At 40.6% G+C, this 23,704-nt stretch overlaps 1 protein-coding gene across 1 annotated transcript in view; it reads left to right on the top strand.

Annotated features, from left to right (window-relative positions):
• ULK4 (unc-51 like kinase 4) overlaps window positions 1-23,704 on the top strand; it is a 591,889-nt gene that overhangs the window by 330,910 nt on the left and 237,275 nt on the right. The window contains exon 32 of the mRNA XM_024117044.3: window positions 3,002-3,107. Coding sequence (XP_023972812.1) covers window positions 3,002-3,107 — 106 coding nt within the window. The remainder of the gene's footprint in view (window positions 1-3,001; window positions 3,108-23,704) is intronic.

Genomic DNA, 23,704 nt, shown 5'->3' with positions numbered 1-23,704 from the left:
CATACTGTTCTCCATAGTGGCTGTATCCATTTAAATTCCCACCAACAGTGTATGAGGGTTCCCTTTTCTCCACACCCTCTCCAGCATTTATTGTGTGTAGATTTTTTGATGATGGCCATTCTGACCAGTGTGAGATGATATTGCATTGTAGTTTTGATTTGCATTTCTCTAATGATTAATGATGTTGAGCATTCTTTCTTGTGCTTGTTGGCATTATGTATATCTTCTTTGGAGAAATGTCTATTTAGGTCTTCTGCCCATTTTTGGATTAGGTTGGTTGTTTTTTTGAAATTGAGCTGCATGAGTTGCTTGTAAATTTTGGAGATTAATCCTTTGTAAGTTGCTTCATTTGCAAATATTTTCTACCATTATTTATTTATTTATTTTTTGCGTTATGTGGGCCCCTGACTGTTGTGGCCTCTCCCGTTGCGGAGCACAGGCTCCGGACGCGCAGGCTCAGCGCCCATGGCTCACGGGCACAGCCGCTCCACGGCATGTGGGATCTTCCCAGACCGGGGCATGAACCCGCATCCCCTGCATCGGCAGGCGGACTCTCAAACACTGCACCACCAGGGAAGCCCTTTCTACCATTCTGAGGCTTGTCTTTTCGTCTTGTTTATGGATTTCTCGTTTTTGTGCCAGTACCATACTGTCTTGATTACCATAGCTTTGTAGTATAGTCTGAAGTCCGGGAGCCTGATTCCTCCAGCTCCGCTTTTCTTTCTCAAGATTGCTTTGGCTCTTCGGGGTCTTTTGTGTTTCCATACAAATTGTGACATTTTTTATTCTAGTTCTGTGAGAAATGGAAGGCAGATTCTTTACCACTGGACCACCATGGAAGTCCCAGTTCCGAGTTTTGATCAGTGTACCTTGGTTGGGTATGCTGTTAACATAGGGAACATCTGGGTGAAGGGTATATGGAAACTCTCTACACTGTCTTTGCAACTCTTCTGTAAATCTAAAATTATTTCAAAAGAAAATTTTATTAAAACTAAATTAGTTCAAAGAATTCTAAGATGCTTCAGCATTTAAAAAGTAAAATAAAATTTCCACTCAAATGACACCTTCTCAATGAGTCCCACCCTGACCCCACCTTGTAAAATGATGGATAGCCTCACTGCTGAACTCCCAACCGTCCTTTCCTGCTCTGCTCTTTTCTTTTTCTACCATAGCACTTGTTATCTTCTAACACATAGTCCAGTTTACTTATTTACTGTGCCTGTTTTTTGTTTTTTTTAGTATTTATTTACTTATTTGGCTACCCCGGGTCTTATTTGTGGCATGCGGAATCTCTAATTGGGGCACGCGGAATCTAGTTCCCTGACCAGAGATCGAACCTGGGCCCCCTGCTTTGGGAGTGTGGAGTCTTAACCACTTGACCACTAGGGAAGTCCCTGTGCCTCTTGTGTGTTGTCTGTGTCTGTGAGGACAGGGAACCTTGTTTTGTTCCCTCAGGTGCCTAGAACAGTGCCTAGTACATAATAGCTCTTCATTAGTTATTTGTTGAGTGAATTAATAAATATGATATAACTTATGTTTAGATAACAGAGCAAACCATGTATTCTGTGTGTGTGTGTGTGTGTGTGTGTGTGTGTGAGAGAGAGAGAGAGAGAGAGAGAGAGAGAGAGAGAGAGAGAGAGAGCGAGAGAGAGAAAGAAAGGGAGAAAATGAATAGGAAGGGGTCTGGATAGAGTCTACTAAATTGATACACCCATAACTGTTTAGGATAGGACTCGTTATTAACAGAGTGACCAAGGGGCGGGGCCAGGGCTAGTGTGGGACAAGCTAGCTGCCTAGAAGCACTCACTTCCAGCAAGTGCTTGCATTGGCACAGTCCTGAGAACGAGTGCCTCCATTCTTTCTATACTCTATGCAGCTGGCTTGCCTCCCCTAGTCCTGGAGCTTAAAGACTTTATTTTTATACTATTTGAAATTTTATGGTTTCAGTCACAATCAGTGCTAGTTGTTTAATTTTTTAAAATTTCAGAAGAGTGAAAAGGAAACAAAACTAAAGCAAGTTATTTTATTAAATTTATTTTATTTATTTAATTTTGGCTGTGTTGGGTCTTCGTTGCTGCATGCGGGCTTTCTCTAGTTGCAGCGAGTGGGGGCTACTGTTCGTTGAGGTGCAAGGGCTTCTCATTGCTGTGGCTTCTCTTGTTGCGTAGCACGGGCTCTAGGCATGGGGGCTTCAGTAGTTGCGGGATGCGGGCTCAATAGTTGTGGCTCGCGGGCTCTAGAGCGCAGGCTCAGTAGTTGTGGTGCACGGACTTAGTTGCTCCACAGCATGTGGGATCTTCCCAGACCAGGGCTCGAATCCGTGTCCCCTGCATTGGCAGGTGGATTCTCAACCACTGCGCCACCAGGGAAGCCCCAAGTCATTTTTAAGATCCCTTAAAAGTTAAAAAGAAGTTGTCTTTTGTGTCTTTACAGTGAGAAATGAAAGCCAAAGTTACTCCCTGCTGTATGATGCAAAGTGTTAGGGAAAGCAAAATTCACTTTTTCAGGTCCCAAGTGTAGTTTGTTACACTGAAGCAGTGATGCAGTAAGTCATATCCAACATTACCAGCAATGTGTAAGACTAAAGAAGGAGAATAGCAGTTTACTCTCCAAACTGCAGAAATACTTCTTTAAGAAGTTTTTCTTCTGTGATCTCAAAATCACTTTCAGGTGTGGTTTCCTAAGTTCCAAGTACTTGATTTCTGATCTCTCTGACTCCTTTGGTGCCCCTTGAAAGCACAGAGGGCTGTGTGGTTGTCCCTCAGTGCATGGGCAGGGGACTGCATGCAGCAGTGCTGGTGCTGAGCAATTCATACTGCCTCCCGCTCACCTAACTCACTGATGGGGCCTTACCACAGAGGGGTCTGCTTCACCCAAGTGCAAAACGATAATCATTCAACCTTGTAAAAGAATGAAGGGATGGAGGTCATTTGATCATTTGTCTTTATTACGATGTAATGCTATTTCTGTACTGTTTTGATGGAATGGTGGTCTGTTGCAGGAACATCAGGCGAACATTCTGGGTAACACCATGCAAAGTGTGGTTGCATTGCTCAACAATCTGGTCACCTGCAAAGATTTGAATGTGAAGCTACTTTATGAACAAGGTAAACGCTTCTTAGACTTCATCTTTGATTTTGTTGGATTTTGCCTATTTGTAAGTTTCCTCATTTTACATAGTAGAGAGTCAAGAAGTACTATTTAAAGTTGATCAATCAAAATAGATGTTTAAAGGTGTACAAATAATGATAACATTACCAGCAAAAATGGAAAGTGTCATTAGATTGTGATAGCTTCTCTGAGTTAATTCATTCTCCTTCATGGCACAAAATCAATACAAACTCCTTACGGATGAGAAACCAGAAGTAGAGTGTAAGCAGAGTATTTAGACTTATTTGTGCCTATCAAAATGAAAGCATATATGGTCAAAAGCCCCTTGGAAAATGAGACTGGATGAATTGAGGGTGGCTTTACTTTACACTTTATGCATATCTGTAATATTAAAATGAAAAACTTTTTAAGGACTTCATTTTTTTAGAGTAGTTTTAGGTTTAAAACCAAATTGAGAGGGAGGTGCAGAGATTTCCCATAAAACTCCTGCCCCCCACCCATGCATAGCTTATGCCATTGCCAACATCTCTCACCAAAGTGGTATGTTCTTTACTAAAGATAGACCAACATTGACATCCTAGTCACCCAAAGTCCTTAGTTTACAATAGGGTTCACTCTTGGTGTTGTACATTCTATGTGTTTGGACAAATGTATGACATATATCCATCATCACAGTATTATACGGTGTCTTTTCTTTCATTGCCCTAAAAATCCTCTGTGCTCTGCCTGTTCACACCCCTGCCTTCCACAACCTCTGATCTTTTTATTGTCTCCCTAGTGTTGCCTTTTCCAGAATGTCATAAAGTTAGAATCACACAGTAGGTAGTCTTTTCAGATTGGCTTCTTTCACTTAGTAATGTTTATTTAAGGTTTCTCCATGTCTTTTCATGGTTTGATAGCTCATTTCTTTTTAGCACTGGATAATTCTCCATTGTCTGGTTGTACCACAGTTTATTAATCCATTCACCTAACGAAGGACATCTTGGTTGCTTCCAGGTTTTGGCAGTTCTGAATAAAGCTGCTGTAAATATCTGTGTGCAACTTTTTGTGTGGACTTAAGTTTTGAACTCCTTTAGGTAAATACCAAGAAGTGCAATTGCTAATCATACACTAACTGTTTAATTTTGTAAGGAACTGCTAAATTGTCTTCCAAAGTGGCTGTACCATTTTGCATTCCCACAGTGAATGAGAGTTCCTGTTCCTCAGCATCCTTGCCAGCAGTTTGTGTTGTTAGTATTCTGGATTTTGGACATTCTGATAGGTGTGTAGTGGTAGCTCATTGTTTTAATTTGTCTTTCCCTGATGGTATATGATGTGGAGCGTTTTCTCATATTCTTGTTTTCCATCTGTATATCTTCTCTGGTGATCTCTGCTAAGATCTTTAACCTAATTTTTAACTGGGTTATTTGTTTTCTTACTGTTGGGTTTCAGGAATTCTTTGTCTATTTTGAACAAGTGTCCTTTATCAGATCTGTCTTTTGCAAATCTTTTCACCCAGTTTTGTGGCTTGTCTTCTGATTCTCTTGGTATTGTCTTCTGCAGAGCAGAAGTTTTCAATTTTAATTAAGTCCAGCTTATCAGTTATTTCTTTTATGGATTTTGTCTGTGGTGTTGTATCTCAAAAGTCATCACTATACCCAACGTCATCTTGTTATGTTATCCTCTAGGAGTTTTATAGTTTTGAATTTTTTACAATTAGGTCTGATCCCTTTTGAGTTAATTTTTGTGAAAAGTATAAGGTAGGTTGTGTGTGTGTGTGTGTGTGTGTGTGTGTGTGTGTGTGTTGCTGTCTAGTTCCAGCACCATTTGTTGAAGGGACTGTCTTTGCTCCATTGTATTGCCTTTACTCTTTTGCCAAAGATCTTTTAACTATATTTATGTGAGTCTGTTTCTGGGCTGTCTGTTCTGTTCCATTAATCTATTTGCTTATTCTTTCACCAGTACCACACTGTCTTTGATGTCTGTAGCTTTATAGTAAGTCTTGAAGTCGGGTAGCATCAGTCCTTCAACTTTGTTCTTCTCCTCAATATTGTGTTGGCTGTTCTGGGTCTTTGCCTTTTCATATAATCTTTAGAATCAGTTTGTTGATACTAATAAAATAACTTGCTTGGACTTTGATTGGGATTGCATTGATTCTATAGATGAAGTTGGGAATATTGTTGCATTTTAAACATAATGTTTACTACTTTTATATTAGTAAAATCTTTCATTTGAATGTTCATAAAAGTAAGACTTGAATGAGATCAATCAGTGGATAAGATCATTAAGTCCCTGTTCTGATTTTTTCTCCCAAGAATTTAGAGTTTTGTTTCTATGTGGTCATTATATTTAAATGTTGGCAGTATTTTTTTCCTCCCCTAAGAAAAATGTGCGTTCCCAGCAGTAATAAATATTGCCAACAGTTGAGGGATTTTAGTGCATAGAAATATTTATTCTTTTGTACAGCAGCATCCTATTCTGTTTTATGGGTATGTCAGAATAGACCAGTACTCTAATGGATATGGGTAATCTCCAATCTTTTGCTGTTACAGATAGTTCTGCATGAATAACCTTATGCATGCATACCTTCACACGGCAGCAGGCCTATCTATAGGGTAAATTCCTGGGTTTAGAATAGCTGGATCAAGGGGTATATGCATCTGTAATTTCCATAGATATTGACAAGGTGTTGTAAGTAACATGCCAATTTGTACTTCCATCAAGTCACATGAGATTGGTTGTCTTCGGACCTAAGAGTATGTTATGTTTTCCCCTTTGTTTGAATTTGTTTCTTTATAGTTTTCCTTATATAGGCCATATGCATTCCTTGTTGTTTCTCTCTTCCCAGGTTTCTTCCCATCCTTTTTGCTTGCTATTAGAAATAAGGAATTTTCTGCCAATATAGTTTTCAATTATTTTTTTTTAGTATGTGTTTGAAAGTTTTTGATTTCTATTTATTAACTATTTATTAACTTTGTTCCTAGGTTAATTCTCTTATTACTTTCCATAGTAATGGTTTCTAAATGATTCTGTGTACTTTCTGGTTATATAATAATAACCATTAGCAAGCATCTTTCTTTTCAACTTTTATAGTTCTACTTTTTCTCTCTTGTCCAACTGCAAGATTGAAAGAGAATGAGATAGAGGATACCTTGGTATTACCTCAGAATCTTTTGTTCTGTTTAAGAAGTACCTATCTATTTAAATTTTATCTTTTGTAATCAAGAATAAATAATGACTTGTCAAATGCTTTCTTGGCATCTCTGGAAATGAGCAAATGATTTTTCCTTGGATCTATTCATGTAACAGATTATATTTAATAGATTACCTAATATTAAATCATCCTTGCATTTGAGTCAGTAACCACACTTAATTGTGATATAATATTCTTTAATTGTGCTACTTAAATTCTTTGTTAATCTTTTATTCAGGATTTTCCATTGCTACTCATAAGTGGGATTGGTCTGTAGTTTTGTTTCCTGTTTCTTTCTTTTTTAAAAATACTGTTTTTTGCTAGATTTTGGTGTCATTGCTATGTTGCTTCTTTTTTTTTTTTAAAGGAAGTTTTCTCTCTTCTCTCTTCTTTTGAGCTGAATTTGAGATAGCAGAAATTATGCAGTGATAGGAGATGTAGGAATTCCATCCTAGCCAGTGGAGAAACCTTGCTATGCACCGAAGTAAAGTTACACCAGCCTGAAACTAAAGGCTACTCTAGACCTGCCATAGAGTTTCGACCATGTCCTAGGACTAAGGATTAAACCACTATAGACCTTTCCTAAGAGAGAATAAAACTAATCCCTCAGGGTCAAAAGATTCACAAGGAATTTAACTGCCTGCTAGAACAAAATACCACTTAAAAGATGACAATATAACCCACACTCTCTACAACATATTATCCACAGTGACAAGCATACAGCCAAAACTTAATATACATGAAAAAGAAATTAGAAAATGTGGCCCATGATGATGATGATGATAATAATAATAATAATAAAATGTCAGTTGAAACAAAGCCCAAGATCACCCAGATGTTGAAATGACCAGATCAGGCACCTTTTTCCTATCTGTTAAAAATGTTTATTAGCAAATAATAGAGAGGTAAGATAACCCTAGCACCCAAATGATGCTTTCTTGACGATCAGGAGATTTGAAAGGAGAGTAATGCTCTCACTGTATTATTCAAGGTGATTTCATGTGGTCTTGGCATTCTTGTACTTCCTAAAATCATCCCAAATTCTGAGAAACTCAAAACCAGGAATCTGTACCAGTTTTCATGTGTTGCACTTTTTTTTTTTTTTTTTTTTGGATAGAGTTTTTTCCAGGTTTTTAAAGATGCAGCCGAGCTACAACAATGTGTAGTTTAAGGTATACAATGTGATGATTTGGTAGGTGTATATATTGTGAAATGGTAGATCAGGCTTTTAAACATCTGTTATAAATATATCCAAGGCCAAAGAGAAAAGAGGTAGGGAATTTCATCAGAGAAATGTAATCTATGGAAAAATAGAGCCAAGTAGAAGTCTAGAACCAAAAAGTATAATATCTGAAATGAAAACTTCCCTGGAGTTTAGCAGATTAACAACTGCAGAAGAAACAGTAACTAAACTTGTAAGATTAGTAAAGTTTTCCCATTTGAAGAACAAAGAGAAAGATTTTTTAAAAATGAAAGAATGTCAGTGACCTGCGGGACAATAATCAAGCATTCTAATATATGTGTAATTGGAATCCCAGAAACAGAAGAGGGATAATGGGGCAGAAAAAGAATTTAAATAAATAAGGGCCAAAATATTCTCACATTCGGTGAAAATATTTGCTTACAGATCCAAGAAGCTAAGAAAACCCTTAGCAAGATTGAAAAACAGAAACTACCTATGCACATAATATCCAAACTTCTGAAAATTGAAGATAAAAATTTTGAAAGTGTTCAGAGAAAAATGACACATAAAGGAGGTCAGCAATACAAATGATGGCTGATCTCTTGTCAGAAACAGTAGAGGCCAGAAGAGCAGAAAAATACCTTGAGTGTTGACATAATAAAAGCTGCCAACCTAGATTTTTATATTCAGTGAAAATATCCTTTAAAAATGAAGGTGAAATATGGACATTTCAGGTAAATGAAAGGAAGGAATTTTCTGCCTAATGGTAAATGTTAAATTAACTTTTCAAGATAAAGGGAAGTGATACCAGATGAAAACTGAAACTCAGATCTGCAGAAAGAAATAAAATATACAAGGCAGGGCTTAACTAGAAAAGAGTATCTTTTTTCCCCTCTTCTCTGAAATTCTTTAAAAGAAAACTTACTAGGCAGGCTTCCAGAATGGGTACATTGATGACCCCCATAAACCTATCTTGCCATAAAAGTAACAAAAACACTGGAAAAAAAAGTTTGGTAGTAAACTCTGTGAACTCTGGAAATTACCACATTACTAAAGGCTTGCAACAATGTAAGGAATGTTTATTCAAGAAAAACTGATGAGTCTCTATGGGAAGAGAAGGCTCTCTGGCTGATGTTGAGGTCCCGCACAGAGCTGTAAAGTGCCTAAATGTTGAAGGCATTCTCCAACACACACACGCAGCCCCTTGGCAAAGGTGGAAGACTTACTGATTCAAGGCATTTAAGGAAATCTCTGGCCAGTCTTTAGTTGGGTGCTGAGCTAAATGACACAGACTTCTGTGGCTTGGCACTACAGGTAATACAGACTTAAAGAATTAGCACAGGAAAGTCACTGAACTAACTACAACAAAACAGCAATAACTGAAAACCGTTGGTGTGTGTGTGTGGGGGGGTCTGATTTCCAAAGTTTACACATTATGTGATCTAAGATATCCGGTTTTAATCAACCATTACAAAGCATGCCCCAAAAAATAAAAAACAGGAAGGTATGGCCTTCCTATTTTTCCTATATACAGGAAAAATGCAGTCAATAAAACTGTTTCAGAGGAGATCCATATGTTGGATTAACTAGACAAAGATTTTAAATCAGCCATTATCAATACATGCAAAGAACTATAGGAAACCACGTCAAAATTTAACGGGAAAGCGAGGAAATGATGTCTGCGCAAGTTGAGAATATCAATAAAGAGATAACATTATAAAAGGGAACCAAATGGAAATTCTGAAGTTGGAAAGTATAATAATTGAGATGATTAATTCACTAGAGGTTCTCAACAGTAGATACGAATTGGCAGAAGAAAGAATCAGCTAATTTGCAGATAGGTAGGTCATTACTACTGACCTTATAGAAATAAGAAGGATTATAAGGGAATACTGTAAACTAACTATATCCCAGTAAATTAGATAACTTAGATGAAATTTTTAGAAAGGCTAACTATGAAAATTGTTTAAACTATTAAAACATCTGAATCATTGTTCCTTTTCCATAAGAATGACCCGTATTTATAGCTTAGTAGGTTTTTCAGCCTGATTCCTGTGCATAGAAGTTAGGGGGCCCTAATACCTCTTTTCATTCTTAAAATGAATTTTCCCTGTCCTTTTTAATCCAAGCTGGTGGTTCTTCTGACATTATAATTCTAGCAAAAACTTTGTTAGTTTCCTGTAAATCTTATTGAAATTTATTCCATTAAACAAAAAGCCTACCCATGAATCCTTCAAACATTCTCCTCTCTAAGTTGGGTTGAGAATCAGGATACTGTGGAATAATGCCTGTAAGATTCTTAGTAGCCCTATTGGCCAGCTGAGAGAGTGGATGAGGAGTCAGATGCCTGAAACTGAGATTCCAGATGTTGCAGCTACTAGCCCATGAAAGCATGGGATTGCATGGCCAAGGCAGGATAAAGGAAAAAATCCTAGAAGACAGAATCTTAGGGAATTGAGAGGTCAGGCATGGAAGGATTGTCTATGATGATGGAAGGTATCTACTGAAATTTTGTGTTCAGAGAACTGTTAGATTTGGAGCACCGGAAGAAGCACGGGCGGATTTAACACGAAGCTTAAGTGTCAAGGGCCCTCATTTACGCAGGGACAGTTTACATTCGTGGTTTTTTTCTTCTTACAGCCTATTCCCACTCCCCAACTGGATAAGCTTCAGTTCTCATAGTATCTAGCCCCTTTCCGTGTTTTGTGGAGTGGAGTGGACATCACAAAAATAATTATGGCAAGAGTAGTGTTAGTGTAACATTGAGCTCAGAGAGTGAGGCAGCAGGGGTGATCTAGTGGTCTGAGGATGATGGCAGTTGGAGGAGGGGAAGTAGGTGGGACAGACTTTTGATCTGAGATTCAGTACATTATAGCCTGCCAGCTGGCTGCTTACTTTTACAAATAAATTTTTGTTGAAATACAGATATGTCCATTCATTTGCATGTTGTCTATGGCTGGCTTTGTCGTATAATAGCAGCGCTGAGTAGTTGAGACAAAGACTAAAATATTTTCCTTAGGGCCTTTTAAGAAAAGTTTGCCAACATCTGGTCTAGAAGCAGCAATGGGGTACAAGGCGACACCACTAAGGCCCAGTGTTAAATGCGGACAGAGCGGACAAAGAAGTATCCATCACTTGAAGGTCCTGTTGAGGAGACAAGGCTCCAAAAGGGGCAGGTTTCAGGTAGAGTAGGAAGATAAAAGGTACATATAGACAAGAAGTGGATGATTTGAGGGATTTAATTTATTTTATTTTATTTTTTTACGGTACATGGGCCTCTCACTGTTGTGGCCTCTCCCCCTGCGGAGCGCAGGCTCAGCGGCCACGGCTCACGGGCCCCGCCGCTCCGCGGCATGTGGGATCCTCCCGGACCGGGGCACGAACCCGTGTCCCCTGCATCGGCAGGCGGACTCTCAACCACTGCGCCACAGGAAGGAAGCCCAATTTGAGGGATTTAGCTGATAACTGACTATGAGCTCCAAATATCACAGTGGAACGGGTTCAGAGGTTGGGCAGGGATGGGGTGTGGCCTCTGAAAGGAGATGCACAAATCCTCTTGCTGTTTATACTATTTGTGGGTGACCGAGAGTCCTGAGCTTCTTGTGACAGCATGAGTACGGACAGAGGGCATGATGAGTCCAGGTGGTCTTAAGGCTGAGAAGGGTGGTCGGGCTGCAAGTGTGGTGGGGTGAGGAAAGATAGTGGGATTCCGGGAGTACACCGAGGTTGGGATCTCCTCCCTGACCCTTGCTAGGGGAGGTTAGAGGGGAGGAGAGGCGAGGCCCTTGTGGCTGCAGAAAGTCGGATTTCATTCTCCAGAGATAACACCAGGTCTGACTTCCCGTTATACTCTGCTGCTTTCCAGACTCTTTGGCTACTAAATGTGTGGGCTGATTTTTCCAAAGTTGGGTAAAAGATCTGTTGGGTGTTTGCCAACCCCGAGTGTATTAAGATTCAGTGGAGCATGGCCACATGAAGAGTTACGAATGATCTGCCACTGTATGGGCTTGAATGTATGCGGCTGGCTTGAATGAAGTCTTCTTGTTAATTTTTATTTTGGATCAGTTCTGGCTCAGTCATTGCTTTATATGTTCATTACGTGTCATACAGAATTAAATTCCCTATTCCAAACATAGTTAACTTGTAACATTAATACCTTAAAAAAATCACCCCACTATAAGTGAGCTGTACTGCAGATGAAGCAGAAATGATTATTCCCGCCTTGAAGTGCTTCATTACGGTGCTGTATTAGGCCAGTGTCAAACTGAGTTTCATCCTCAGACCACACACTAACACCTAGCGGTAGAATGAATTCTGAGGCATACATTTTTTTGCCCCTCACGTTTTAATATCTCTGAAATAAGTACGTCACCCACTGCTATCCACATGGCAGTCCTCATGTAGTTTTTGCTGCTGACGTGTGTGTGTTGAACCTTGTGGACTGGGTGTGAGTGCCCTGGAAGTGAACCCAGAGACCTCAGGAGAGATGCTTCGTGCCGCTCTCTTGCATCCGTGTTCTCATGGAACAAAGCTTATGGAGCAACATGGACGTTGACGCTTCCGAGTTGACAAGTAAGGAGCGTCAGCCTCCAAACGGGAAGAATTTTTTAGAAAAACTCAACCAATTAATTTTGCTTAGATTTCCTTTTTTATGTATTGTAAAGGCAATATATGAGAAAATCCATATCAAAATGAGTCTCAGAGCACGTGCATTGAGCGTAAGACGAAGTTCTAAGTGATAAAGCGTGTGCCATGTAATTGGTAGCGTTTTTTCTTTCTTAGTGGTGCTTGAAATAATGCTGTTCCTTCTCATCACTGGCATCTTAGACTCATTGAGGTGTGGTAGGTAATATATGTGAGGACCTCCGTACAGCATCTGCCACCTGGTAAGCAAAGTATGCAAACTCTGATGAGAAACAGAGTCATTGACACATCACCAGTATGCAGCTGCATTGTATAATTCAGGTTTTTTGCTTAAACATTTTCATTTTTAAATGAAACGTTTAGGGAAAGAGTTAAAAAACAAAGACCTTTCGTTTATATTCGAAAAAAGTGTTAGAGTTATTAACATTTTACAATTGGCTGCTGGCTCACCCGTGTGCAGTGACCTTTTGATAATGGATATTAATTCCAGCTTCAGTTTTACCAGCAGAGCTGTCAGCATAACGGATGTACATGACACACTGCAGTAGCCAAAAAACTGTGGCACCTCCAAAGGAGCATTTAAGGAAATTGTTTGTCCCCGTTGGTTTATGGTGTGTCAGAAATCAAAACACTCATTTCTTGCTAGGTGTATTATAAAACTGCCTAAATTGGTGTTTCCTCAAGAGACCAGAAAAGCACTATGAGAGCTGTTTGGGCTTTGAAGGTGTACTTGATAGCTCTCTTAGATTCCTTTACATTTAAGAATAACATTCAAAATGATGTCGCAGAGCAGGAGTTGGCAAACTTTCCTGTAAAGGACGAGATAGTAAGTATTTTAGGCTTGTAGGACCGTATGATCTTTGTCACTACTGCTCAATACTGCCAATATAGCAGGAAAGCAGCCACAGACAATGCATACATGAGTGGTTATGACCTTGTGTCCATAAATTTTCTTTAAAAAGTTAGGTGGCCAGCCCACTGGCCGTGGTTTGCCAACCCCTCTTGTACAGTAACTAACTCAGACTCTCCCAAAACTACTCTGAAATTTTCACATCAACATACCGGTAAAACTTAGTTATTAAACTATGATTCAACTTAAGAAGTAACCGGGGCTTCCCTGGTGGCGCGGTGGTTGGGAGTCCGCCTGCCGATGCAGGGGATACGGGTTCGTGCCCCGGTCCGGGAAGATTCCCCCATGCCGCGGAGCGGCGGGGCCCGTGAGCCGTGGCCGCTGAGCCTGCGCGTCCGGAGCCTGTGCTCCGCAACGGGAGAGGCCATGGCAGCGAGAGGCCCGCGTGCAGCAAAAAAAAAAAAAAAAAAAAGTAACCGAAAATTACATTTAAATGAATATATTCAGAAAGAGGCCACTGCCTTCACAGTAGTGTGAGGATTTGTGAAGAAGAAGTGGAATATTTGCCCTAAGGGCTTAGTCTAAAAATCATAATAAATACATCTTACTGAGTCAATTAGCCTTTGTTAGATAATAAACTACCCCTTAAAGCTAAGTGACTTAAAATAATAGTCGTTTATTTGCTTTCTCTAACGTGGGTTGGCAGCACAGGCTGGGCTCTGCTGGTGTCACCTGGACTCACTTGTGTGTGTGTGTGTGTGTGTGTGTGTGTGTAAGCTGCAAGGGCCCTTGTGGCCTGGGCTCGGGAATCTTCTGTCACTTCCATCACATGCTATTGACTGAAGGAAATCACTAAGGCAGCCTGGGTCAAGGGATAGGGAAAGAGGCTCCGTCTTTGACGACAAGAGCTGCAGTGAATCCATGACCATCTTTAGCATAGTTACCTAGACATTTAGAACCAGAGTTTACATGACACCATGACTGGCGCACGTGGGGTTGGCAAACTACCCTGTAAAGAGCCAGATTTTACATATTTTAGCCTTTGTCGGCCATGATCTGTTGCAACTACTCAGTTCTGCTCTTGTAGCAGAAAAACAGCCATAGACAATAAATACATCAAGGGATGAACGTGACTGTGTTTCAGTAAAAATTTATTTACAAAACAGATGATTTTCCATCCTGATCTAGATCATCCAGTCTTTCAACAAGTATTTGTGTGCCAGGCATTGTTCTCGGTGTAAGGAATATGGCAATGAACAAAACTGGCAAGACCTCTGCCTTCATGGAGCAGACATTCTGGTGGAAAAAAATAGACCAAAAAAAAAATAGACAACAAACCAAAAAAATGAACAAGAAGTGTACATTAGATAAAGTTAGATGTTGCACGATGATAAATACTGAAGGAGTAAAAAAGAAAAGGGGGGTATGAGGTGTCTGGATGGGAGTGAGGTCGACATCCTACCTTGGGGAGCCAAGGACGCCTTACTGTGAATATGGTTGTTAAGTAAAAGCTGGAAGGAAGTGAAGAAGCAGCCATACAGATAAACCTGAGGGAAGGTGGGTGGAGAGAACAGTAGGTGTGAATCCTAGGTGGGAGCCTGCCTGGCAGGTCAGAGGAACAGTGGGGAGGCCAGTGTGGCCGCAGCACAGGAAACACCGGGCAAGACAGGAGGAAAAACCAGCAGAACTGGCTGCTGCCTTCGGGGAGTACAGAGTCGTTTTTGTCAAAAGCTGTTTGGAAACTTATGGCTAGACTGCAGTTCAGTTTGAAGTCAGGATTAGGAAATTGGTTGGTAATTACTGACTACCTACTTACCCCTCTATCTTGGTTGACTAGTGAAGATTAGACCAGTGGCTTGGGAATCAGTGGGACTGAGTACTGTCCCAGGTGAGGCTAATGATAACCCAGGTTGGAAAATCTTTGCTGTGTAGACTCAGCTCCCACACAGAGCCGGACTCTTGTTTGCTGTCACCCTGAGGGATTGCTGTGTGAATGGGTCTGGAATTAGAAAGCCCTTTTTCTGTAGGAGCAGCACACTCCATCCTTTGAAGAATTCTAATTGTTAGAAAGTGTTTCTTTACCTTGAACTAAAACTGGCTTATCTGTGATTTTTACCTTAGTTCATTCTAGTTTTCCCTGTTGGGACTACTTAGACAACATTGGTTTCCTTCCTTCTCCCTCCCCCCCCCCCCCCCCCCCCCCCCCCCCCCCCCCCCCCCCCCCCCCCCCCCCCCCCCCCCCCCCCCACTAAAACTGGCTTATCTGTGATTTTTACCTTAGTTCATTCTAGTTTTCCCTGTTGGGACTACTTAGACAACATTGGTTTCCTTCCTTCTCCCTCCCCCTCCCCCTCCCCCTCCCCTCCCTCCTCCCTCCTCCCTCCTCCCTCCCTCTCGCTGCATAGGGTCTTAGTTGCAGCACACGGGATCTTCATTTAGGCATGTGGGAACTTTCATTGCAGCACATGGCTTCTCTCTAGTTGTGGCGTGCGGGTTGTTTTTTCTCTTCTCTGGCTGTGGCACATGGGCTCCAGGGCGCGTGGGCTCTGTAGTTTGTGGCACGCAGTTTCTCTATTTGAGGTGCACAGGCTCAGTAGTTGTGGCACATGGGATTAGTTGTCCCGCAGCATGTGGGATCTTAGTTCACCGACCAGGAATCGAACCCCTGTCCTCTGCATTGGAAGACAGATTCTTTACCACTGGACCAGCAGGGAAGTCCCTTAGATAACATTTGTTATTTCAGTTACTTATAGGAGGAATTAAATACCTTCCAGTATGCAAGTAAAGTTTAGACTGTAGTAATATCACAGTTGGTATCTTATAATATTTTACATTTAAGATGCCAGAAATATTTTGAGTTTTTTCAGCTAACTATTGATAAGAGGCATGTGTATTTCTTTACTATCCTGTGTAACTATTTATAGCATCCCTTGTTAACATATCTGTCAATGTTTGGTGTTCCTTGATTTCAGTGTTCATTTTACTTCGTCCTTTATTGAGGGGATTTATTCAATTATACCTATTCATTCTAGATGGAGTTTATTTCAAGTTCATTTGGCTGTTGTTGGATTACAAACCAGCCCAGAATTCAGTGAATTAAAGCAAAAATCTGTTATTTTGACTCTCATGTCTGTGGGCTAAGCTCTAGGGTAGGCTGTGAAAACTCTTACATTAACAAATTGCCTAAGTTGGGGTAACTCCAGTGGACCCCAGTGAAGTTGGGTTCTTCTAAAGTTCTGCTTGGTTCTGGGTTGTCTTCTCAATCCTTAAATGCATTCAGTGGTCATGGTCAACGTCACCAAAATAAGCATGGTAGTCTTTCACCAAACAAGAGCCCCTGACTGTGACTCCCTGACTGCTGTGGCTTAATTTCCTTACTGATCTCAAGCATTTCACGTGAGTTTCCTGCACCCTCATCTTTCTGAATGCCCTGTTCTACCTATCAGCATTTCCTGTGGTCTCCATGCCTAAAGATTCTGTGATGGGGGAGCTAGGACTGATTTTAAGGATTGATTTTTTAAAAAATTATTTATTATTTGGCTGCATTGGGTGTTAGTTGCAGCACGCAGGATCTTCGTTGCAGCATGTGGGCTCTTCACTGAGGTGCGCGGGCCCTCTAGTTGTGGTGCTCGGGCTCCAGAGCACACAGCCTCAGTAGTTGGGGCACGCGGGCTCTCTAGTTGTGGTGCATGGGCTCTAGAGCATGCCGGCTCAGTAGTTGTGGCGCACAGGCTTAGTTGCCCCCGGGGCATGTGGGATCTTAGTTCGCTGACCAGGGATCGAACCTGCGTCCTCTGCCTTGGAAGGTGGATTCTTAGCCACTGGACCACCAGAGAAGTCCCAAGGATTGATTTTTTTTTTTAATGTTATCTCCAAGATAGTTCTAGAAAATACTCTTCTGTATTTAGTGAAATTTCACTTGTTTAATGTGTAGGTTTAAACATTGAGGTATAATTCACATGCCACAAAATTCACCATTTTAAAGTGCACAAGTCACTGCTTTTTAGTGTAGTCACAAGGTTGTGGGACTGTCTCCATTATCTAATTCTAGAACACTGTCATGACTTCAGACAATCCCGTGTACTCCTTAGCAGTCATTCCCATTCGTTCATTTCCCACAGAAACCACTAATCTCCTTTCCATCTCTATGTATTTGCTTATTCTGGACATTTCATATAAATGGAATCATATAATATGAAGCCTTTGTGTTTGGCATCTTTCACTTAGAAAAATGGTTACATTTTAATGTTAAAAGGCTCAAATAATCTAATTAATTAATTAATTATTATTATTATTATTATTTTTGCGTTACGCGGGCCTCTCACTGTTGTGACCTCTCCCGCTGCAGAGCACAGGCTCTGGACGTGCAGGCTCAGCGGCCATGGCTCACAGGCCTAGCCGCTCCACGGCATGTGGGATCTTCCTGGACGTGCAGGCCCAGCGGCCATGGCTCACAGGCCTAGCCGCTCCACGGCATGTGGGATCTTCCCGGACCGGGTCACAAGCCCATGTCCCCTGCATCGGCAGGCAGACTCTCAACCACTGCGCCACCAGGAAAGCCCTCCTCCTGTTTTATGTCTTGGTTTTTTGGCCGCGAGGCATGTGGGATCTCAGCGTCTCAACCAGGGATCGAACCTGCACGCCCTGCATTGGAAGGCGAAGTCTTAACCACTGGACTGCCAGGGAAGTCCCAAATAATCTAATTTAAAAACTTCTCACCTGAGAAACTTTTATATGTTTAAATGACAGTTATTTTCATCATGTACTTGAACTTTTCTGATTTCTCACTACCTTGATATCACTAAAACTTTGCATTAACAAACTGCCCCTATGCGCTTCAAAGAGTATTTAAACATGTCTACATGAAGTTTTGAATCTGAAGTAAATTCTTATGCGATGAGTAGGTATAATCCAGCTCTTAGTTTTAGAAATTGTTCTCATTTTAAATGAATATAGGGGAAATGTATGAGTATAAGATATGAATGCTCTCAAAAATATGGAACTCTAGCTGAACATAGAGTGGGCATTTCTTGAATTTGACATGACATTATTCAGTAAGGTAATATTACCAGACTTCATTTAAGAATAGTATAAGGTGGATGCCAAGTTGGCTTTTCTTTTCTCTTAAAGATGCTTTGACGGGCTTCCCTGGTGGCACAGTGGTTGAGAGTCCGCCTGCTGATGCAGGGGACACGGGTTCATGCCCCGGTCCGGGAAGATCCCACATGCCGTGGAGCGGCTGGGCCCGTGAGCCATGGTTACTGAGCCTGTGCGTCTGGAGCCTGTGCTCCGCAACGGGAGAGGCCGCAGCGGTGAGAGGCCTGCGTACCACAAAAAAAAAAAAAAAAAAAAAAAAGGTGCTTTGAGAACTCTTCTCTGTTAAGCTAATGCTTGGATAAAGATAGGCTTGTGACAGGGAGATCACCTCTGTGCTTTGTGACCACCTAGAGGGGTGGGATATGGAGGGTGGGAGGAAGGGAGACGCAAGAGGGAAGAGATATGGGAACATATGTATATGTATAACTGATTCACTTTGTTGTAAAGGAGAAACTAACACACTATTGTAAAACAGTTATACTCCAATAAAGATGTTAAAAAAAAAAAGATAGGCTTGTGATAAAACTTGGGGAAAACAAGGATCCCAACTTAAATCTCAGGTTATATCTTCCTTCTCGGACAAGAACACACTTCAGCATTAGTTTTCAGTGCTGCATGTGGGGACGATATAAAACTAGGTATCTGGAAAAGCCTTCGTTGAACTAGATATTTACATGATAGTATTTTCCTTTAATGGAATCACGAGGTAAGATACAAAGTTCTCTTTCAGTTTCTATTGCTATGAAGTGTATCTTTTCATTTCTTGTCTTGCCACTCATATGAACCAACAGTTTACTGTACTGAATGAATCAAAGAAAAAGCAGATACTTTTCCCTTTTCCCCATTTACTTGGCTTCCTACTTGTAAAGTGGCTGTAAAATTATTTGACTCATTCAGGTACTATGCAGGTAAATGAAATCTTAAAGACTTCTGAAACCTGTCAGGAAAGATGCTGTAGTTAACAAGCCCTCCCTAACAAGTGGGCTGTAAGATGAATTCTTTATACGTAAATGTCTGTGTCTATAAATTTCCATTGATAAATTCAAGTATACAGTTAGACCTAAACTCTAACAGAAAATCATAAAAAACATTGATCTGGGAAGGCAGTAATTTGAAGAGTGGTTTCAGGGTATAGTAGTATTAAGTGACCTCCAGCCTGGACTGTCTGCCAGTCTGTGCTTCTCAAGGGCATGTCTGTCTATGGGCTGTGGTCAGTCTCCTGTCTGATCGTTATTTATACGTCCTGCTCTCTGAGGGAGTACATTATTTTAATTTTCCTTTCATAAAGTGAAAATTTATGGAGATCTGAAATTCCATCATTCTATTCTGTCCTTATAGTAGCACCATGAAGTTGGTTTCCTCATCAGTAAAATAGAGCTTAAATCTTCTTTGCAGGGTTGGTAAGATTTAAAAGAGATAATGCATCAATATGTAAAGTGCTTAATAAATAAAGGACTCCCAACAAATAGCAGCTGTATTATTACCACTATTTGGTACCATCCTTGGGAAATAATAACGACTTGCTAGGTGAATTAAAGATTTGATTTTTAAAGGCCCTTTTGAATGTTTCTGGTAATAGGAAAAAAGTGACTTTTATTTTATTTATTTATTTATTTATTTATTTATTTATTTATTTATTTATTTATTTATTTATTTATGGCTGTGTTGGGTCTTCGTTTCTGTGCAAGGGCTTTCTCTAGTTGTGGCAAGTGGGGGCCACTCTTCATTGCGGTGCGCAGGCCTCTCACTATTGCGGCCTCTCTTGTTGCGGAGCACGGGCTCCAGACATGCAGGCTCAGTAATTGTGGCTCACGGGCCCAGTTGCTCCGTGGCATGTGGGATCTTCCCAGACCAGGGCTCGAACCCGTGTCCCCCGCATTGGCAGGCAGATTCTCAACCACTGCGCCACCAGGGAAGCCCCAGTGACTTTTATTTTACATCCACATTCCCAGACCCACATAGAGCAAAAGTACAACTCCATTTTTAATGAAATTTTTAAAAAAAATGCAAAACACTTAAGCCAAAACCTTTGAAATATATCTGCCAAATATTGTGAATTTTATACAAAGGTGAGCAGTATATACCTCAGTAGGCTGAGCAAGGTATATATTTTCCCCACATAAATGCCACAGTCCTGAAAGACAGCTTCCTGGGCCCTGCGTGGCACCCAGGGCTGGGTGGGGAAGGGTAGAGAGTGGATTGGGAAGGGAGGCAGGAGACATACAGCAGGTGAATCAAGATCATTTTTTCTTGTTAATCAAGAAGCTAAAATTTGTTTTGGATTCTATTTTGTTTATAGGAATAGGCAATGCTGTCTTAATTCCCCTCCAACCGTGCTGTAGGACTTGGGTCTCACTGAGGCCCTGTATGAGACCTACAAGCAAGAGATGGGGGCAGAGGGGGTCTTTCAAGAATCTTTCACTTGCTCAGGTGGCGCAGATGCCCCAGTTGGACAGTTGTATGGAATAAATCACAGAAGAGAACAGAAGCAGTGTTTCAGAATCCTAAAATGTTTATTTGGACCCTGTTATATTTTCCGGTGATGTTCTCAGCCCCACCTTTCACCTGGGTTTGCCTTGCCTTCTTTATTTCAGCCTTCGCCCCTCTTCCTCTCTCAGGTGTGTTCCTGTCTCTGGCCTACTTCAGGCCAGTGGACTCCATACTGGGTCCCAGTTTTCTTTTCAGCTCTAATCCTGAGTATTTTGGAGATCAGGAAAGATTGGAGGAGAGCATTGAGGGCCAATTTTAGGACTGTGGTGTTGATGGTTTTTCCCTGTTCTTTCTCCTGGACTCCTGGTTGGCCATTGATTTGTTTCCAGGGTCACTACTGGGCATCCCTTTGAAAGTGCATTCAAAGGATGAAGAGGTGAGAGAAGGAAGAATAAGAATGGGGAAGGGGAGAATGCATTTGGGTGAATGATAATCGCTTGTTCCTGGACTCCGTCTACCTTTTAGTCACTGTTTTAAAAACAGCTTTATTGAGATTTAATTGACATACCTTACAGCTCACCCATTTAAATGGTACAGTTCAGTGGGGTGTTTTTTTGTGTATTCACAGAGTTGTGCAATCAGTTTTAGAACATTTTTTCATCCTAGGAAGAAACCCCATGCTGGTCAGCAGTCATTCATCACATCCCCCTAATCCCCTCTGTCTAGGAAACCATTTATATATTCTGTTTTTATTGATTTACCTGTTCTAGAAATTTCTTATACATGGAATTATATAATATGTGGTCTTTTGTGACTGGCTTCTTTCACTTAGCATCATGTTTTCAAGTTTTATCCATATTGTAGCATATCTCAGGACTTCATTCATTTCTTGCAGAATAATATTCCATTGTATAGATATACCACGTTTCGTTTATCCATTCATCAGTTGATGGACATCTGGTTTTTCCGTCATTCAGTTATTGCAAATGCTGTGAATATTTATGAACAAGTTTTTGTGGGGACATATGTTTTCATTATTCTTGACATATATCTAGGACTTGAATTTCAGGGTCATATAGTAACTTTATTATTAATCTTTTGAGGAATTGCCACACTGTTTTCCAAAGTGGCTACACCATTTAAAATTTCTACCAGCAGTGTTATGTGGGGGTTCCAAATTCTCCACACCCTTTCCAACCCTTGTTATTATGTGTCCTTTTTTATTATGGCTACCCTAATGGTGTGAAGTGGTATCGCACGTGGTTTTGATTTGCATTTCCCCAAAGGTTAAGGATGTTGACATTTTTTTCATGATTTGTGGAGGACTGACCTTGGAACAGAAGAATCTTGGAGAAGGAGATGAGAACTCTCTGCTGTATTTTTCATGTAGCGACAGCCAGAATGATCATTTTAGGGGGCAAATTTTATCATACTACTCCCTCTGCTATAGCTTTCTGCTGCTGTTAGGAGCAAGGCTGCAATCATTAACAGAACCAATAGCTCTTATTTCACCAACTTCATTTCAAGCCACTTTTCCCTCTTTTGTCTGTGCTGTAGCCACAGTCACCTTGTCTCTGGTTCTGTCAGGTACTGTGCTGCTTTCCACCCCATGCCATCCCACGTACCATTTCCCATCCTTCTTACCTTATTACTTCCTTCAGTGCTCAGTTTAAACACCATTTTCTCCAGGAAGCCTTCTTTGCTATCCCATATTCTCCTTTGTTGCACCTATTACAATTTTAATTAAAATTTGAATTATGTAATTAATTGGTTAATGTCCATGCCATCTGCTAGAATGAAAACCTCACAGAGACAGGAACCTGCCTGTCCCATTCACAGTTGCATCCCCTGCACAGTTCCTGGTGCATGGTCGTTGCTCAATAAATATGCACTGAGCGAGTGAGTGATAGTGGATAAGAGTAGGGCTCATGTTCCATTTCTAGAATAAGTGCTTTGAGTCTCTGCACCTACTCCCAGTCTCAGCCGCAGTATGCCCTATGCCATATGTGTTGTCTGACTTCAGACCTCATCTGCAGGGATGTGTTTCATATCTTTATTCCCTCGACGTAAGTTTATTCAGAGCCTGATATACATAAGACAGTAGAAGCGGAGTTCTTTTAAGGCCACCAAAATGGTTAAAATTTGGGCTGCTTACCCAGGTCTTACCCAGTTCCTCACTTTTGGAATCCAGCTGACTAATCTCCAAGGGGCGGATCCTGTTGCTTTGGAGCACGACAAAAACCACTAGTAGAAACTGAGAACATAATCTTGGATTTTGCAGAGCAATTTTTGGGAGCTACAAACTTACAAGCAGTGATTCTATTTTTGCTTCCTTCATTTTGTCTGACCTTAATCTTGAAATATGGAGAACTATGTGTTAAATAGATTGAACTGTCCACTTTTTCTTCTTTAATGTTTCATTGAGATGGAATGCCTTTATTCCCCTTCCCAAGAGTCTTGTCACCAGTGCTCACTTACGCTTCTTAATCTGAAATACTCTGAGATATCAAAGCCATATTATAACTTATCAAAAAAGTTTTTTTAATAAAAGGAAAGACATTTAACAAGCTCTTTGGCTAGGTCAGATTAAAAACATGTTAAAAATAGGAAGGAGGGACATATAATAGAAGGTGCAAATCTATAATAGTGTCGGGAAATAGCATACAATGAGTTGTACCTCTTATAAATATATCTCAAAGAGCTACTCAAAGAGGTTTGAAGCTATCTTCCCAGAAAAAGAAAAGATGTAAGTCCATTATTTAGGGAAGAATTTGAGAAGTTAGCATGTGCGTGGAAGAAAGTAATATGGTATGGTCATTGAAATAGCTGGGTTTGAATCCTGAGTCTACAGTTTATTTGGTGAGATATTTTGGGTCTTAATCTCTTTAGGATAATGGCACCTATTTCATATGTTTGTTTTGAGGATTAAATGATCATATATGTAGATTTGTCATGTATAATTAATACACTTAGCATAAGTATTTAAAAATAAGTACTAAAAATAACTGAGTGGTCCTCACATGGGACCATATAAGCAGATCATTAGAGTGAGAAAAGTGAAGCCCAAGGTAAGATATTAGATTCTAAGACAGTATTAGGCATTTTATTTATTTATTTATTTTTTAATTTTTTTTTTTTTTTGTGGTATGCGGGCCTCCCTCTGTTGTGACCTCTCCCGTTGCGGAGCACAGGCTCCGGACGCGCAGGCTCAGCGGCC

Source organism: Physeter macrocephalus, chromosome 18 (assembly GCF_002837175.3).
Source record: "Physeter macrocephalus isolate SW-GA chromosome 18, ASM283717v5, whole genome shotgun sequence".
Taxonomy (NCBI): Eukaryota; Metazoa; Chordata; class Mammalia; order Artiodactyla; family Physeteridae; genus Physeter; species Physeter macrocephalus.
This window is presented reverse-complemented; position numbering and strand designations above follow the sequence as displayed.